Source organism: Onychomys torridus, chromosome 10 (assembly GCF_903995425.1).
Source record: "Onychomys torridus chromosome 10, mOncTor1.1, whole genome shotgun sequence".
In the NCBI taxonomy this organism is placed as follows: domain Eukaryota; kingdom Metazoa; phylum Chordata; class Mammalia; order Rodentia; family Cricetidae; genus Onychomys; species Onychomys torridus.
In genome coordinates this window covers 70,787,171-70,806,363 of record NC_050452.1, presented here as the reverse complement: position 1 = coordinate 70,806,363, position 19,193 = coordinate 70,787,171, and the positions used below count along the sequence as shown (strand labels likewise).

Here is a 19,193-nt window from a genome sequence, read left to right as displayed (position 1 = left end):
TGTCCCTGTCAAATGCTTCTGAGCTGCACTTTGTACCTGTGCCAGGTAATGATCACTAATTCCTTTGAACCGCCCCCTCAATGAAAAGTCGGGAAACAACTGCAGAGCTGGTTGGTGCCTAGAAGCAAACACCCAGGGCAGTAACGAGAGGAAGCCAGAGCATCACACAACAAAGCTTTATTCATCCTCAGCAACTAAAGGAAAGGCAAGCTCACTGGCGCTTCACTTGAGTATGCTGTCATCTTGAGCTGAAAATTGAGAAGAGACAGTGTCACACATTATACACACTCGGGCTACCTGTGAGGACTTCAGGATTGCAGTTTTTTAAAAAAAACCCAGAATCTAATCCCAAGAGGACCTAACTTGGTCACCCAAAACCATCCCTTGCATCCTCACTGCCCACTCCACCTGTCTGGAATCTGCGTCAACAGAGAGGGGTCAGGGGCTGCTCAGCAGGAGCCGCCCTGAAGGCAGAGCTGCAGCATGGCCCACACATTCTACTGTGCTCCACGGAGAAAAGCGCTGGGAACATATGCCGCCCTGGTCTCCTTCCAGAAAACCTGGAAGTGGGAGGAGGGACTGAAAGCCATACCTTCCGCCAGTTCTCTCTCAATCCGTTTCAGCTCATCTAGTCTCTTCTTCTCCTCCGCTGCCACCCTCCTCTCCTCCTCTGCCCGGGGTTTTAGGTAACCTGGGGAGCGGAAGCAATTAACTTCTTCCTAAAAATGGTGCGTGAAAAAGCCGACTCGGGAATCTCCGGGTAGCTGCTCCCCTGTGGGCCTAATGTCTTCTCCCTCCCCGGGAGCTGCAGGCCCGTGCGATGCCACACTGCCAGCTCTCTCTCACCCCGAATCCCGCCGCACCCCCGGTCCCCGAACTCACTATATCGCTTGGCGCCGTAGGCCATGCCGAGGACCAGGGCTGAGTATCTGCAGAGCTGCAGAAAAAGAAACGTTAGAGCAGAAGGCACATTACCCGAGGATGAGGAGCTAGGAGATCGAGGAGGACGGGTAGAGGGGAACAGGGCAGGGGGGTGCAAGGGTCTCCAGGACGGCCTCGAGACCACAGCCTGCAGTCTCGCGGGGGGGGATACGCTGTCAGGGGGGTGGCAGGGGGCGTGCAAGGGCTCTAAGCACCGTGCGGCGACGGTGAAGCGGGTTCACCTTGATGAGCGGAGAGACCTGAACTGGGGGAACCATCTTGTCCGTGACCTTCGCGCCGGAAGCTCAACTGAGGCGGAAGACACAGCCAGAGCGCAGGAAGGCGCATGCGCCTGAGCGAAGACGCGCCCCCTGGTGACCCGAGGGTAGCGGCGCGTTCCTTCTGGGCTGTGCAAAGTCTCTGGGCTGAGTGTGCAAGACGACCTCAGGAGGGTGGAGACGTAGGGCCGCATCGCATCGGCACAGGCTTGTAATGAACGACCAGCCCTGGAATCCGTCGCCTACCTACTCTGGACTGGAGCAGGCAAACAATCCCTTCCTCTCGTGGAACAGACGCGCACCCCCACCCCACCCCGCGGCAGACCAGCCCAGAGCGGCCGGCCGTTTGAGTGCAAGATTACAGACCTTGTTTTGGCCCTCCCTGAGAGATCAACCTTCTAAGCCTTTCCTGCAAGTGCCCGCCCTGGATGGCTATGCCTTCTGGACAGCGCAACCGTGTTTTCTCGCTCAGAGCGAGTTAGGTTCTCTTGGAATTAGATTCTGGATTTTTTTTAAAACTGCAATTCTGAAGTCCTCGAAGGTAGCCCGAGTGTGTATAATGTGTGACACTGTCCCTTCTCGATTTTCAGCTCAAGATGACAGCATACTCAAGTGAAGCACCAGTGAGCTTGCCTTTTCTCTAGTCGCTGAGGATGAGTAAAGCTTTGTTGTGTGATGCTCTGGCTTCCACCTCAGGTTTTGAGATCTTACTGGCGAAGGCCATCCAAACGGGGCTGACCCCTGAGTTTCCCAGCCCACACTCTCAGGACCCCAAACCCTGAGCCCTAATGACTCCTCTTCACCAGGCCTCGTGGGGACAGACTATGAAGAACCCAAACTGGTTTTCCACAGGCACTGTCCCCAGAGTGAGCGCCTCTCTAGCAGCCGTGTTCACCTAGACCAGCAGTTCTCAACCTATGGGTCACGATCCCTTGGCAAGCCTCTATCTCGAAAAATATTTACAATTCATAACAGTAGCAAAATTAATTACAGTTATGAAGTAGCGATGAAAATAATTTTGTGGGGGGGTGGTCACCAAAACATGAACTGTATTAAAGGCTCGCGGCAATAGGAAGGTTGAAAGCCACTGGCCTAGTCTGAAGTTGTCCAACTGATTACCAGCTGTGTCTGCTATTGGCAGTCTCTGTGGAAGTCAGGCATGGCAAGGTTGTAGCCATCCATTGGCTGGCTTTACCCCGCCCCCCTCTTCCAATGCCCAGCAGTGACTTGACATCTCCCTAAGGCTGTGTCTTTGAATCAGCCTCCTCAGTTTTGCATTGCACCAGGGCTTGGGAAGGTACACAGTCCTTTGGGATGGGGTATCTTCCCTTGACTCTTCATTGAGTCCGTATTTGTAAAGAGAATGTACCTATGGATATAAAATGAATACAATACAGCAATGAAAAAACCCCAGAACTCATAATAGGTGTCCAGCTATCCTGAAGGGAGGAATCCTGGGCAGTCAGAAGAGGAGCCACTGCCCTGAGGCCTGGAACTGTGCCTGCATTTGGTCTGGAGTCCAAGTCCCTGGGCCTCCTCTGCTGGAATCCTAGAAAGTTCCTTAAGCTGGGAACAGATCTACCCAGACCATATGGCACAGGTGCACCACATCCTCATTTCCTGCCCTTGGTAAACCTGATCTTAGTTCTCCACCCCCATCCCTACCCGAGTGAGGCAGGCTCCTGCCCTCGTCTGAACCATTGCTCCCCGAGGAAGCTGCAAAGCCGTGCTGACCGACAAGGCCCCCAAATAAACTTCCTTACCCCTCGTGGCTATGTGCACACTGAGCCCCCTCCCTTTCCTGCTCTTAAGCAACTGGTTAGATAACCTTAGGTGACCAAACAGGTTTCCCTCACTAGATCTTAAATCAGACTCCTCAGCAGCTCAAGCTTCCAGAACTGAACGTGTCTCTGGGCCCAAGAGGAGTGTGGGTTGAGAGGTGAGTGCAGAGAAGCAACATGCAGGAGCAGAGGCAGAAGAGCACACAACACACACACTGGCATAGCGTGCACACAAATCTGCTTGGAATCCGCTTTGGCTCAGGATCATTTGTGGGGGCAACAGAAGGGGTTAAGTTCCCACAGAGCTCAGGACACCACTGGGAGGATTCTACACCTGTTGGAGACAGCTGTGTGCAGAATCCAAACATTCCCAATGTGCTATCTTTAGTGCTGTGCTCAGGCTCAGCCAAGATCCTCCCTGGGGTCTTGAGGCCCTCTCAAATCCAGAGCTTACCACCCCTGCAGCTGGGCTAAGTCCAACCGAGGCCCTTTATTCTCAGCTACCACTCCCACACCTGAACAAACTCCCACCTCTGGTAATTCCCCCTCGAGGTCTGAGGTAGCATCTGGGAGGGAGCTTCTGTGACTGAGTCTTGGGGGACAGGACAGGACCTCTGACAATGTATAGATGTCATCACAGTTTAGAAATGGACCAGGGTAGGGGTTGCCCAGCTATCAGATGCACACTCCATTCCCACTTGTGCCATGCTGCCGAGGTCCTGCTTCCTGTTGCCCCTATCTGGCTTAGGCCTCCAAAGTATGGGACTGTGGGGATCTCATCTGCTCGCTTCATTCTACTTGTGTGGACTTCCTCATCCCATACCGCCTGCAGGCCCACTCCTGAGTCTCCTGCCCTTGCTCTCAGATATTAATTTTCTGGCATCAAGGACTGAGTACAAGCCATATTGCTTCCCTGGACTTCGCCTGTCAGATGAGGGAGTAAGGGGGAAGCCTGAGGGCCATGCCAAGAATGACTCCATTACAGGCAATCTAACCATCTCCAAGGCTCTTCCAACTCAGAAGTGTTATTGCCCACCCCCAGTTGTGGAGCTGCCAGTAGTGGCATCAGAACGGGTCCTGGGCTTGCCAATAAATCAGGAAGTAAAAGTAGTGCTGTGAAAGGCCTGACACACACAAAGCAAAACATAAATTCTGGGGCCAGAGCCATTCACAGCACCTCTGCTGGTCTTGAAGAGGTATTGCTATCCTCAGCACCTAATAGTTTCTGTTGCACTGGCAGAGCCCAGTTGCCTAGGATGACTCAGACTCCCAGGCTTTGGCCAATGATGTGGCACAAGGTCCTGGAGATGTAGAATCCCTGCTAGGATAAAACCTCCTGGTACCTGGGCTAAGAGAAGGGGTATCTGAGTTACCACCAGGCTACTTAGGCTCACTCTGCAGTTGTCCAATTCTTTAGGATGGCAGTCCTCAGCTTGTCCTTGCAGGAAGTAGCAACCAAAGTCTGAGCTATTCTAGGGGGCCAGGAAGCATCTTAAGACAAGCAGGAGCTGGATCCTGGGCATGATGAGCAGGCAGCCAGGGAGGTGTTGAGCAGGGCATCTAGTGTATGTATGTATGTGCTTACACATGGGCATCTTTGTGTGTATGCTCATGTGAACATACACAATGGTATGAGTGTAGAGATCCACGCCCCACAGTAGCCATGGCGACAAACTGGAAAGAATGAGGGAGGGTCTGGGCCTTCAGAAAACTGAATGCCAGGCATGAGTCCATCCTTGGAATCCATTTACCCCAGAGCCCTCTAGGATTGGACATGGTGGGCTGCTTGAACCCTTCAGTTCCACATCCCCCATCATGTGAGTTAAGTCTCCCAAATCATGGGTTGTCTCTGCGTGTTCCCCCAGCTGCCTCAAGGCCCTCATCCTTGGCAGTTCTGCTTCTCAAGCCAGCAGGAAGACCGAGAAGGAAAATGGCATACCCAGAGAGCACCCTCCAATGTCTTCTCCAATTTTGAGCAACCCCAAATCTGGAAGTTCTAGGAGGCGAGTCTGCCTCTGCTCCTTGGGAGCCCCTCACACCATTGGTACAGGAGGACATGTGTGGCCTCAGAGTGCCCGTCCCTGTGATGGAGCAGAGCCAGGTGTGAAGGTAAGTGTAGGAGCTGGGCAAAGATGGGCACCAGCAGTGCGATAAGCCTGGCATTGACCCTGAGGCCTTCACGCTCATGGATAAGAAGAGAGACAGCTCCGTTGACAAAGCGGACCTATAGGACACTTACACTTCCCTGAGTAGGTGTGATCTCTCCCTCAAGTATAGCAAGAACATTGCCTCTAAATGCTGACACACACTCATATTTTTGGGTTGTTCTGGTCACCTCTAAGTTTGTTTAGTTTCCCTTAGTTATTCTAAAGAACGTTGCTCTCAGGGTCTCAGGGTAGCTACTCAAGGCCCTGGTTTGTTCAGAGCTGGCAGAGGGTGTCTAGGGTTTTCAGAAAAACCTGGAATGGGTTTGAGGCAGGCACGGGGGAGGCAACCTAGTGAGTGACACACCCAGCCCTATCCCTTCCCCACACCTCCACTCTACCCTTAGGCTCACCTTGTAGGCTTGGAAGAGGATATGTATGGGTAGGCCTACTCATCATCTCAGAACCAGATGCCAGCTCTTCCCCCACCTTCTTCAAGCCACTTCAGTTGGTACTTAACCCTCCCTGTCTCGGTGGCCTACCATGAGACACTCCTGTAGTGGGGGGCAGGAGGCTTATGGTCCTACCTTGGAAGCTGGGAAAGGCAGTTACATTTTACCTGGGATGGGGGTTCCCTAGTGCCCACCTCGGCAGAAGATGGTGTCCTTAGATTTGAAGTGAACTGGTTGACTCCAGCCTGTATTCCCCACACTTGAGCCAAAGGACTCCATCTTATGTCTCCTTTGTCTACACGTGCTCAACACTCTTCTGGAGTCACCCTGTGAATGGCAGATGCAGGCAGAGGGGGTTGGGGATGACAGTGTGGCCCCAGTCAACACCTCATCCTGTCCATGCTTGCAACAGACAAAACTAATGTCGAGGACAAGGTGAATGCCATACTCAAGGAATCCTCAGGGTTCCATCAACTTCATCATGTTCCTGAACATATTTAGTTTGTTGTTGTTGTTTTTGAAACAGGATTTCTCTGTGCAGTTTTGGTGCCTGTTCTGGATCTCGCTCTGTAGACCTCGAACTCACAGAGATCCTCCTGGCTCTGCCTCCCAAGTGCTGGGATTAAAGGTGTATGCCACCACTGCCCAGCATCCTGAACGTATTTGTGAGATGAACAGTGAGCTCTGTCCTGGGATAGCCCTCAGCTCAGCCACCTGCCAGTATTTAGTTCCTAACATTTAAAACTCCAGATATGTTTTAAAAATAATAATAATAATAAAAACCTCCAGATATTTTACATAGGTGCCTAGGATGGCCCAGAACCCCAGGACCTTTGGCTATTAACATGGCACGAAGCCTCAGAAATGCATCCTTGGCAGAATGAAGCCTCCTGGTGACTGGGCTAGGGGAAGGAGTTATCTGTGTCACTGCCAGGCTACCCAGGCACACGCTGCAGTTGTTCAGTCCTCTGGGATGGCAGCCCTCTGCCTACCTCATACTAAGTGGCAGATAGAAGTCTGAGCTGTCCTGGGGGACATCTCTTGAGAAACCTCTCTCAGTGGACCCCAAGCTCTATGAATCCCAGCACGCCGCCTCTCTAGCTATGTGTAGACTCTGTCTCTCCCAGAGCTCTGGCTCTCAAAGGGAAGCCAGAGCGGCCCATGAGGATCAACAGAGGTTCTTGGGGCCTAGGAATAGGAAAGACTCCCCAGACAGTAGAGCAAGACTAAGCACTTGATGCTCTAGGACAAGACAGAATTCTAAAAGCCTTTTTGTGAGCAGGCACAAATACAGAAACCATCCTAAATGTCTTCAAGATGCTCAGCCTTGATGGCAGTGGCAGCATCCACAAGGAATAAGTCTGACTTAGGGTCTGGGGAAATATCTATCCTGAAAAGAGACATAGTGCCTGGGCCTGAGCCCACCTCACCAGGCCGTCTTGAACTCTAACTCTAGGGCTTCAAACAGCCACCCTGAGACCCTAAGCACAGAGTCATTTGGAATAACTAAGAGAAAGGTCATTCCTGCCATTTGGGCCTTCTTTATCCCGGGAGTCATCGTCCATCTATTGCTGTCTTAAGCCTTCCATGGACACAAAGCACCAGGGGAAGCGAACGTTCTGTTGTCCCAGGCATTTGCCTCTTACTCCATCAGGAACCTGCTGTGAGTCATATGGGCACCAGGGACCATTAGGCACCTGGGCTCTGATGACAGGTAGGCAGGATGTACACATCAGACTATCTTCAGGCCTCCACTCTTCCTCAGAGCAGCTCATCAGTACCTTCTCCACTCTCAGCATCAACTGATGTTCCAAGCCAACAAGGTGACTGCAAATGAGGTTTGCCTAACCCCCTAACCCCACCCCTATGGCTTCTACAACCCCAAGTATATCAGAGGGCAGCTACAGGCAACATTCCTCTAACGGATATACCACCACCCTGCCGCTAGCTAGCTCAATAATAGAGGCAGCGGACTGGGAGGTAGGAATAAGGTCTAGGTCCCAGCTTGTCTATAACATGTACTCCGCACTACCACCTTCACAGTACTCCCAGCATCCCACCCCCTCCTCCATCCCCTTACACTTTCCTTTCTCCCACCCCTCTTTGTCTCACCCCCTTCCTCCATCTCTCTTCTGACCCTAGCATACATCCCTAGCCCCTCCCCTGTCTTGGCCCTTGGCCCTCCGCCCCTCTCCACCCCTGAACAGGTCAAACAAGCATCAGGAACCCACTGAATGTCCAGTGCCTGTCATTTACTGTGGCTGGGCTGGGACCCAGGACCCTGGCCTCTCTCCCTCCCACCACCCAACACCAATACCCTACCCGTTTGGGCTCTTTCTCAGGGGAATCAAATGCTGGAGTTTGCCTTCATTGTTGCGGCTGGCAACCTAGTGTGCCATAGGCTCATCCATGCGGAGGAAGCAGCACGGGCTTCTCCGTCCTTCAGGCTGCAAACTGCAGCAAGTTCAATAAAGTTAGACACACAAGCTTGCCTGTGAGTGTTCATTGGAGGGAAGGTGTCCACCAGAGATCCTTCTGCTCCCGCTCTGCTCAGACCAGCTCTCTGCCCTCTGTGCTATCTTAGAATCAGGCTGTCTGGTCATACAGTTGAGACAAAGTCTTCCTACACCTGTCTACCTCAGACTGGCCATGCCATAGCCCTCAGAACTCCCTCAGTCGCCTACCAGTAATCGCCCACTCACTCCCTCCCCCCATGAACAGGCCCTCTCTGCAGCCGCCGCCACCAGAGTCCACCCTAACTGACCAGTACCCATACAACGGCAGTTATTTTTAATCAAGCATTGTCTACCTGAGGACCAAAAGGCCATCCCATCATGCTCTAGGTATGCTAAGGACCCTGTGTCCCTATCTGAGCTCTTAGCATGGCTGGCACAACGAGACCCTAGCAAGCCTCTGCTTTATTAGATGTCTCTGCCCGTTCTGAGTGTCCTTTGAGGAGAGAAGCAGGGTCAGGAGCTTCCTGCAAGGCCCCAGCTGGAGGTGTTAAGCCCCGAGTCTCAAGGGGTGGCACTTGGGTGGGGCTTATTATCGTTGGCTCTCTGGCACACATCCTGGATGAAGGGGGTCCTCCAGACTCAGCCTCCAGGCGCCGATATGGAGTGTCGAAGAAGAGCACCAAGACACAGGTGAACAGAGTACACAGGCCAGCCAGAAGCAGCAGAGACTCTAAGGATATAAACACAGGTCTGTCCTCAACTGCCCGGGCAGGCGGAGTCCCCAGCTCCCACCGTAGCCAAGTCTTGGTAGACCTGACCCATCTGGCCCTAGTGACAGTGACCACAGCGAGGTCTGGAAACAGTCTTGGTCTCAGCCCTCAACAGCCCTCAGGATGTTCCCAGACCCAACAGTGGGGAATCGCAAAATATGGGGACATGGGTGTACTACTACTGATCTCTACCCATTCTCATCTCCAAATTGGTCTCTCTCAATTTTCCTGTCTCTTTGTGTCTTTCATATCTCTGTCTTTATCTCTTGTCTATCTCTGATCTACACCCCTCCCCATCTGTCTGGGTAGACTCTCTCTGTCCCTGTCTCTCTCTGTTTCTGTCTCTGTATTTCTATGTACATTTCTATATTTCTGTGTATTTCTATTTCCTTGTCTCTTTCCTTCCCTTTTTACCCTCCTGTCTAAGATCTCAGTCTCTATTTTCCTGGATTTTGAAACATGTCACAAAGGAGTAGGGGTGGATAATGATGCTGGGATTTTTGTCAGGGTCTTTCAGTTACACCCATAAGCAGAGACCAGGCATCTGACCATACTACTTTACACCATCAACTGGTGCCTGCCCATGGTGAGTAAAGAGCAATAAGAATCAAGATCCTCAACTGGGCCAGGCCTCCTAATACCCTATCTTTCTGGTCAGGTCTTATCTCTCTGGGGCCAAAGCTTGGGCACAGACACTCACCTGTCCAGTCTAGAGGCTCCTCACCCTGCTGACAGGTAGAAAAGGATGGACCTGTTCGCCTCACAGTCAGGGCTGTCAGTAGCAGCATGATGAGCACACCCTCGGCCTGCCTGGATACAAAGGACCCTCAGCCTGGGCAGCAGAACTCCCACACCACACTGAATACCATCTTGGGAAGGGCAAACATCTCTGCCCTCCGCTACAGCACTTGTTGCTCCTGAGGTAGTTCGCTGTCTCTGTCCACGCTGGCCTGTAGCGGCACAGGCTTGTACACAGCTAGTATTCAGTACAGGCTCATCCCTGGCCAGAGCAAGCAGGCTCCTAGCTTCATGGATCAGGAGCCATGGCCCAGGATCCGTAAGAGAGAGTCCATGTCCTGGGAGAAGTGGCCAATGCAGAAGGATACTCACCCCAGGACAAAAATCAAGCCAGCAGAGGCACCTTCACCCACAGGAAACGAGCATTCAACTGCCAGCTCCATGACCACAGGTGCTACTGAGAAGCCAAAGAGCCCAAGGAGGGAGCAGATGGCGGCCAGCGCAAAGGTCTGACCCTGCAGCCGGGACACCTGGCATCAACAAAGGGTAGAGAAGAATGGAACAGCAATGTCAGTGAGTCATGCCACCTTCCCATGAGTTCCTAGACTGGATGACATGGAGTGTGGCTACCCTCAGGCAGAAGCCAGGTTTGACACTGAGGCATTAGCTCTGGGAAAACCACCACTGTCCCTGCTGTCTCTCGCCCACCCACCTGCCATGCCATCCCATCCCTCCATCCTGGGTAGGCAGTGTTTGTTTCTGATGAGACTCACCAGAGCAAAGGCCACGAAGGTCATTGAAGTCAGACAGAGGCCTATCTTGGTGGCCTCAGTGAAGTGCTTGGTCCGATCAACATACAGGCCTAGAAGCAGTGCCCCCAAAATCCCAAACACGATGAAGAGAGCCCCACAGAGGCCTGAGAACTCCTGGAAGTAGGGAGGGCAAACTTTGAACCATGAGGAGGCAGGGAGCCAACAGGGCTCCATATGTCATCACCAGGGCAGTTCCAGAGGACCAGTCTAGACAACCCTGGCAAGCTGCCTCCTAGGATGGATTTTATGCAATGTGAACCCCACTAAATGGAAAGGGGTATCACCACAGACACCCCATAGACCCTGGGTGCATGCCGATGGCCCATGAGAGACTTATACCCACCACTGTGTCAGGAGGCAGAGGTCATGACCCAAGGATGTATAAGCAGCCATGACTACCACCTCCATGAGAGGATGTTGCTCTCATCCTTGTCAGGGGCGAACTGAGTGCTCAGGAGCAGTAGGTAACTCTGGCAGAGGCAGAGCCCACTCCAAAGGCAGGGCTACTACTTACATTGGAGTAGCTACTGGCACAAAGGATCTGTTCCAGGAGGGCTGAGAAGCTGGAGAAGATACCTATGCCACCACCAAAGCATACAGCCAGGATGACATAGGCCTTATTCTGTATGAGCTAGAGAGAAAACAGCCCTCAACTCAGGAGCCCAAGCAGGCTTCTGACCACAGCCTTCCTGCCCCCAGAATCCACATAACCCACCAGTCTGAGGCCATGGAAGAAACTCTCTGAAGTAGAGCTGGCAGCCCCGGCAGATGGCGGGGTAGGGGGCACACTCTCCCAGAGGCAGGCAGTGGCCAGGAGACAGGCCAGGGCAGCAGGGACAATGTAGATGCCAAGCTGGGGAGAGATGCTGAGTGTCACAAAGAAACCACAACACGGACACATGTTGCCCCCACTTATGTTGGTCTGCTCTGTCCACCTTACTAGCTGCCACCTGCCTTTAATCTCCAGAGTCAGTAAACCCAACCAACTCCTTTGGGGAGCTGTATCACTCAACCCTTGGCTGTTCTTCACGGCTTCATGTAGAACCTAGCTTTCAGAATAACACTCAAGGATGAACCCCTCCTTGGTAACACCAGCCCAACTTCCCAAGGCTCCAGACTTATTCCCACATAAGAAGCAGATCATGCTCCTTGATAGCCTCCCTATGCTAATTCCCTGCGAGATCCCACCCTCCTGAATGCTAAAGGGAAGTTCCTTGTCTGTGTATCCAGCATATTGGGCGTTAACAGCTTAGATGCAAGATTGTAAAACATCGGTAGTGAACTTCTGCCCTCTGGGGTTCTCCCACTGTGCTGTAAGCCTGTATTTAAGACCTCCTCCCTCCTTTAATAAACAGCATTTGGCATTAAAAAAAAAAAAAGGAAAGAAATTGAAGACAGCGATGTTCTAAAAAAGGAAGTGGTGATGGTGTCATGGGCTATGAGGATGCTGGACTAAAGTCTATCAAATTGTGCAAACAGGAAAATTGTATACTATGTGAATTATCTGTCAATAAAGATCAATAAAGATACATACATACATATATATATATATATATATATATATATATATATAGAGAGAGAGAGAGAGAGAGAGAGAGAGAGAGAGAGAGAGAGATACAGATCATGCTAACACACCTAAGTATGCCATACCAACAAGCATGTGTATATATCAGATATGTGTGTGTGCATCGATCGCATACCAGTATAACTCCCATATGTACTGTACACAAGTATATGTACATGCTTAAGCCCACACAGCACCCATGCCACATGCAAGATCATCATGAGCTCCTCACCATCATGGGGATGTCCTCTGCCTTCTTGACCAGGGCAGGAGACAGTACATTTGCCATAAGGATGCCCAGAGGATTTGCTGGGTAGAAAAACAGTTATATAAGCTCAGCTGTGGTAGGCCTCACCCCAGTTCTTGTGGGGAATCCTTCCTGATTTAGGCACCTTGGCCTTGTCCCAAGCTGGAGAGCAGAGGAGAGCAGAGGACATACATCCAGCAGGGTCTGGGAGCTGAGCCCAGGTTGCAGAAGCCCCGTCCCAGGACTCACACATAGTGCCGATCATGTTAGCTGTGGCTCGCTGGTGCTCTGGAAACCACAAGGCAGCCAGCTTGGCTGGAGAAGAGATGACCAGGGTCTGGGCCAGGGCACAGAGGCTCTGGCCACTCATGAAGAAGGCAAAGGGATTGGGGATCCTGACATCCAAGCAGGGCACAGCACGTAGCAAACTCCCAGCAAAATTCAACCACGCACCCAGGACAGTCTGCAGGAATGGACAGTCAAAAGACTATATGCCAGTCTAGACCCTCCACACCTACATCTCCAGATGCCTATCCCTAGCTTATAGGGATACCCCAATATCTACCTGCCCTCCCCAGCTGCTTTGCCTGGAGAGCTGAGCCACAAGGGCTGATGGACTCTAATCTGGAGAGAAGACCAGGCTTCTGCACCCCAAGTCAAAGCTCCCCCCCACACACACACCTCATATAGGTATGGGATGAGATCTGACTTACCGCTCCACGGAGCCCAACAGAGTCCAGAACCCAGATGGCCGCCATGCCAAATGGGATGGATACCACAAGGTAGACTAGTGACAGCCAGTTGACCTGCTCCATGGACAGGAAGAAGTGCTGTGCGATGGTGTCTGCTACAGGTGCAAAGCTGAGCCATAGCTACGGGATACACGTGAGTCGGCTATGGGTCACAGACACCACCTAGCCAGCTCTGCTTTGATTGAGTCTATGATCTCCATTTGACTTTCTCAGGGTAGGAGAAGGGGTGTGAGCATGCCTGTAAAAGCTATAAGGACATAAGCTAAGAGAAACTTTGGGTCACCCTGCTAGAGAATCACCCTGTTACAAACCAGGAAAGCAGCCAGGCATGGCCTACAGCCTGCCCAGCAGTGGTCCATGAACCAGCCTGGGGGCAGATATAGAAGCCAAAAACCTGGCCAGAGTCTGAAGGACCATTAACCTTATCAGAATTGGTCTGATTCTCTGAGAAGGCTAAAGGCAATCAATGGGGATAGTGCCCACTGCCTGGAAGGCCCTCTGTTGAAGGTGGTGGAAAGAGGAAAGTGGGCAGGTGAGACTTGGCTGTCAGTATTGAGAGACAGTGAAGCCAGAAACTCAGTGAGTGGAATATCCTGAACACTGAGCAGGGCACAGCACTTAAGGAAGTAGTACACAGGGCAGGAGGGGGAGATAAGAGAGTGAGGGCATATGGTAGCCATGGTTCCAAATTTCATAGTTGAGCAATGTGCTGAGACAAGATGGACAAGGAACACACGTGGGGGAGACTATGAGGCCTGGTGTGTGATGGAGACTCCATGCCAGACATCCAGATATAGCTAAATGATGCCTTAGGGGCTCAGGATATGCATGAGGAGGGGGCCAAAGAGAGCCAAGACAGAAGAGTCCAGAGCCCAGGACTTCTTTAGGGATGGGATGAAATCAATGCCATCTCTCTCTGCACAACATCCTCCTGCCCTGTCCTCAGCATTCCAAAGCATGGGGACTCCGAAGCCCAACAAATAGAAGAATGCAATGTGGAGAGGGTTTTCCTAGAGGAAGTAAGGGGAGCTAACTGGAGAGAAGGGGTCACCTAAGCTTAGACCAGTAGAAAGAATAGATATGTGTTCTAACAAGGGTGTGTCCCAAATCAAAGTTCCTGACGAACCCTGCTTAGGATGACAGAGGTCCAGGCCACACCCTCCATAACTGAACAGAGTGTCAGGCTTCCCACAAAGCCTTGGGAAACACCAAGGTTGGGCAACAGATGCATTTCCTTCTCTCTTTTTTTTTTTTTTTTTTTTTTGTATGTGGAGCTAAGGATCGAACCCAGGGCCTTGTGCTTGCTAGGCAAGTGCTCTACCACTGAGCTAAATCCCCAACTCCGCATTTCCTTCTCTTTTTCTCAGAGGACAATACAAGGAATAGATCTCCCAGGCTTAGAAAGCATCCCATGCAGGCCTAGTTGCCTCCTGCCTGGCCTTGTAAAGCTGACAGGGACCAGGTATGTTTACAGAACCTTCTGTGCTGAGCAAGAAAAACAACCCATCTTGAAGTCTCACAGGTTTGTCCTTGCTCCTCCTAGAGTTGGGGCCCACATACAAAAGGCAGAGATATCTCTAGCATGTGTAAGGCAACAGATGTGGGGAGAAAAAAATCCATCCATCCATCTCACCTATTGTACAAGAATACTTTCAACCAGCTCTCAGCCTTGTCCTGGCTCACCCCCTGATCTCCTTCCCATGCAGAACACAGGGCCATCTCTTGGTCTCACAGCAAGTTCTCAGGCTGCTCTCTCAAACCCTGAAGCCCAGTCACCAGCTACAGACACATAAACAAGGACTCCAGGAAGCATGACTGAACATGAAGCCCACTCGTCACAATGAGGACCCAGCCAGGATCATGACAATTTGTAGTATCAGGGTGATATTCTGTTTGCTCCATAAGGACAGCAGGACACCACCCAAGTGTTCCAGGCACTTTACAAATCTACACAAGGTGAGATTCAAGTAGATTCCTGCATGTATCCTGAGACATCCATCCCAAACCAGATATGTTTCCAAATTTTAGAAAGGGGACCTGTGAGCCACGCCATAGCAGCAAGTCTCAGCTAGCAAAGGAGAGAAGTTTCTAGTTTTGCTACAGTTAGTAAATTCCAGGCCCAAGCAGGTATCAAAGTTGTTTCTTCACAACCAGCACAGCAGGGAAAAAGAAAAGGCTACGGGAACCAACCTATTGCTGGTTCACATGGAGTACCAGTGGGTAGCTGAGTCTATGGTGCCCTGGACACCATCTATACCGAGGGCTGTCCTTCCTCATGGTCCCACGGGCTTGGCACTCTCTGAGCTCTATTTGTTACAACTCATAGCTGCATGGCCCAAATGCTATCTATTCAGCTAAGTGGCCACATGTGACCCAAAGTTCCTTCACATGTATTAGGGAGACCTAGCACCACAGAGAGGCGCAGGGTTGGCTGTCTCTGAGCGGCAGATGGTAACAGCTCCACGCTCTCCCTCTACCCAGGCTCTAGTGCATGTGGACCTGTGTCTAGGGCAGATGGATCACTTGCAGTCCACATGTGCCTGAAGGGATGAAGAGGGAGGGTCTGGGGGCCCCTGACATTATTAGCATTGGGGGCCTAGGGAGAGTATGAGGAAGTAACAAGTTGCAGGGCTGAGACTCTTGAGACTAACAGACTTGTCACCCCGACTGGTCCCTCCCAGGCGGAACAGGCACTTGCCCCTTCCTTTTGAGCTAGAAGGAAGGTGGGTTCCCGGGAAGAAGCAGAAACAAACTGGCGCTGGGGCTGCTGGAAAGATCCCGCCCCGCCCACCCCGCCTGTTGCAGCGCCCAAGTACCATGGCATTGGAGCAGCTCAGAAGGCTGACCACCAGCAAGAAGACCCAGCGGCGCGCATAGGTACGGGGTCCAGGCACCTCGTCTCCAGCGGTCCCAGATGTTCCCGGCCTGTCCCAGGCTTCCAGCCTATCCCCCATAGTCCCGAACATCCCAGTGTCTGCAGACCGCCCGAATGCATTTCACAGCAAAGCGCGGCGCGTGGGTTCGACGACGTCCTAGGAGCAGGGCCGGGCGGAATGATTTGGTTAGTCCCCGCCCCGACGGAAAACTTGGGTGGGACAAGCCAGGATGGAATCCGGAGGGATAAAAATTCCCTTAAGAGCTAATTTTACCACAGTCGGTGTGGCCTGCACCGGGAACTTCAGCCGCAGTGGTAGGTGCCAGAAAGGGGTCTCTACTTCAGCGAAGTCTGTATTTCTTGAAAGGTTCCCCAAAATTCTTGACGTCCTAAGCAACAGCCACAAAAGGCCGGGAGGCCAACCAGGAGGAGGAGAGTGGGATCAGTTTTCCAAAAGCCTCCAATCCGGGACAGTCACTAGACTCCTCCTAGAGGAGGAAGAGGCGGGGTGGAGGGTGAGGAAAGGCTGAGCCGGGCTACACCACCCCTGCCTGCAGGTAGGCAGCCTCCAACCCCACTCAAGTCTCTTTAATTTGTCTTTGCACCTGGGAAACAGCTGGGCTGAGTAGGTAGGGGCAGTTGCTTTCTGCGATTAGAAAGGAGAGGCCTGGCCAAGAAGATAGGAGTCTCCTGACTCTGTACTAAAGCAGCTGGCAAGACTCATCTGACGCTTGCCACTGTGTTTGGCCTGGCTGGTTCAAAAGACCAGTGGGCCAAAGTTCCTGTCAGACTAGTGAGAAGGAATGAAGAGCTGCTGGGGCTGTACTGTAGAGGAATAGGTGGACTGGCCAGGCAGGGGCAGGAGGTGGATTTCTCTCAGGGAGGAGGCCTTTTCCTGCTTCAAACACATCCCTATGGGCTTGCCCTCAAGATTGCTACTCCTTTTTGTACATTTCTGGGGCTTAGGGATTTGGTTTCTGAACCAGAGTCTCACTTGTATAGCCTAGGCGAGCCTCCATTTTCCAGTATTCCTGCTGTTTATCTGCAATATTGGATGGTACCGCCTGTCAACCATACGGGTTTGAACAAGCTTGCTGTACGGTTCCAGCCTTTGGTGTGTTCTTAGTGGGTCTGTGTGCATGTCAGATGGATTCTCGCATTTGGAGGTGAAATCCTGTCCACTAAGGAGAAAAAGAGCAAAACCCTGGTGATACCCTGAAAGGTTTATCTAGTCTGAGACTCATGATAAGGCCTGTGGTCCTAGCCCTTTCCTATGCCCTTTCCGTTTCCTATCCGTCTCACACCTGCTTATCCTCAGTCCACAGTTCATAGTCACTTCCCTGAAGACCTGGCCCCCCATACCCAACCCCTCTGCCCTGGAGCTGCCTTGGCCTGGGACTTTGACATCCTGACATTTTGTCTTGGAGAGGGTAGTTCAGACTTCACTGTTCAGGACCCTAGCTTAGATGGGAACCTGCCTGTCACCAGCTTCTGATTTAGGTAGCCTATCTCTAAATGGGACCATCACCATGGTTACTTCCTGTATTACCACATCTGTTTAAGTAAACCTACTGACCTGCTCCATCCACTGTCTCAGGGCTCTCGTGCTGAGTAGGTGATTTCAACTAGGTTATCAAGTGTACGATCAGTAAACAAGCCACAGCTGTCATCCTGAGCACCCTACCATTGTGGACAACATGGAAACCACAAAGAAAAACAATACATTCATGATCTCATCAAAGATAACACTCAGCTATAAACTTAACACAACAGGTATAGCACTTATATGCTAAAAATTGCACTACACTAATGAAAGAAACCAACAAAGACCTAAAGAAATGGACAAGTGCACTTTACTCGTGTGCGGAAAAGCTCAGCATGTTAGCTGATAGTAATTTTCTCTGAACTGACCTAGAGGGTTAATGTAGCTTCTATCAAGAGGCTTTTCTCAAACATTGGAAGGAAATATTTGCAAATCACATATCTAACAAAGGACTACTACATAGTGCTTTTCAAACACAATTAAAATATGGGCCAAAGACTGAAGAGAATAAACGGATGGCAAATAAGGATTAATGACTAGCTTTATTAGCCACCAATAAATTGCTAATTAAAACCACAATGAGCCAATACCATACTTCTTTTTAGAGTGTTAATAAAAATATCGACAACTCTAAATGTTGTCAAGGCTATAGAAAACATGTTGGCAGTTTCTCATAAAACTAAGAATGTAGTTCCCGCATAACCCAGCCTCTGTAGTCGTGAGTATTTATCCACGAGAGAATAAAAACCCGAAGCAGCTTTGTGATCATTAAAAAAGTGTAAACACTCAGGTGTCCTTCAGTCAGTGAATGGTCAAGTAAACTACAGTACAGGCTCTATGGAATATTACTCAGGAATGAAGAGCAAATACACACAGCAACCTGGATAATTATGCAGAGTGGGGATAAAAGCCGGCCCTACAGGTTATATACTGTGTGATTCCATTTGCAGTGGTTTGGTGTGTTCTGGGTATGTTTCCCAAATGTCCCCGTGCTATAAGCTTTTCTGTCAAAGTGGTGATGTTGAGATGGAAGAGGCTTTAGAAGATGGGCCTCGTGGGAATCTTCAGGTCATCTGAGGGGCTGCTTTTGAAAAACATATAGTTCTCCAATTTTCCCAGGACCCTAAGTTAGTTCTTGATATTATTATTTAGAAAGAGAAGCTTGGGTGCCAGGGACTTAGCTCAGTGAGAGGATGATTGGTGAGAATAGGCAAGGTCCTGAGTTCAGCTTCCAACACTGGAAGAAAAAGGGGTGGGGAAGGGAAGAGAGGAAAAACAACCTTAACTAGCCCATCCCTCACTCTGGCTTCCGGTTCCCGATGTGATCACTCCCTCTAAGCAATGTTCCCTTCATTATGACACCATTAACCATAAAGTATAGCCAGAGTTGAGGTGACTGTGCCAAACACTTGAACCTCCAAAACTGTATACCAAACACACCTCTTTGTAAGGTTACCCAGTCTCAGGCATTTCATCTCAGTAACCAAAAATAAACTAACACAATATTTACATAACATTTTTGTGAAGACAAACCTTTAGAACTGGAGAGTAGTAGAGGCTCGGGCCTGATCAGAGACTAGGGTGGGAGAGGGTGGATTGTGAAGGCACAACAATATCGTCTTTGTTTTGCTGATGACATCCTTCATATGACTACGAAGGAAGCCTGGCATCTTCTCCTGGCATCTTCTCCGTAGTGATTGTCAAGGGTTTGTTTAACATTCAACCCCTTAGTCATGGTGAAATTTATATTCAGTGTTTTTTCTTCTTTTTTAAACCAAATTCAGACTTCTTCCAGCAAATCTAACCAACACTGAGAATGACTTCTTAAGCCTGTTTGTCTTTCCCAGACAGTATCTTGTC

The 19,193-nt window shown here is 50.8% G+C and overlaps 2 protein-coding genes across 5 annotated transcripts; both read right to left on the bottom strand.

Moving 5' to 3' along the window:
- Nucleotides 1–162: 162 nt before the first annotated feature.
- Nucleotides 163–1,248, bottom strand: Atp5me (ATP synthase membrane subunit e). Its single transcript, XM_036201149.1, has 4 exons — nt 1,164–1,248; nt 883–937; nt 593–691; nt 163–248 (listed from the first exon to the last, which is right to left on the bottom strand). Exons 1-4 carry the CDS (start codon nt 1,197–1,199, stop codon nt 223–225), a joined length of 216 nt encoding a protein of 71 aa, XP_036057042.1. The 5' UTR covers nt 1,200–1,248; the 3' UTR covers nt 163–222.
- A 6,777-nt stretch (nt 1,249–8,025) lies between these two features.
- Slc49a3 (solute carrier family 49 member 3) lies at nt 8,026–17,416 on the bottom strand. Of its 4 annotated transcripts, XM_036200213.1 has the most exons (12): nt 17,367–17,416; nt 16,065–16,278; nt 15,732–15,947; nt 12,877–13,035; nt 12,413–12,626; nt 12,149–12,225; nt 11,068–11,205; nt 10,867–10,983; nt 10,314–10,466; nt 9,913–10,070; nt 9,503–9,612; nt 8,026–8,762 (listed from the first exon to the last, which is right to left on the bottom strand). In XM_036200213.1, the coding sequence occupies exons 3-12, from the start codon at nt 15,879–15,881 to the stop codon at nt 8,479–8,481; spliced, it is 1,560 nt and encodes a 519-aa protein (XP_036056106.1). In that variant the 5' UTR covers nt 15,882–15,947; nt 16,065–16,278; nt 17,367–17,416; the 3' UTR covers nt 8,026–8,478. The 4 variants fall into 4 exon arrangements, with proteins under 4 accessions (XP_036056106.1, XP_036056107.1, XP_036056108.1 ...); XM_036200214.1 differs by lacking the exons at nt 16,065–16,278; nt 17,367–17,416 and having other exon boundaries at nt 12,413–12,451; nt 15,732–15,781; XM_036200215.1 differs by lacking the exons at nt 15,732–15,947; nt 16,065–16,278; nt 17,367–17,416 and having other exon boundaries at nt 12,413–12,451; nt 12,877–14,110.
- Nucleotides 17,417–19,193: the final 1,777 nt, after the last annotated feature.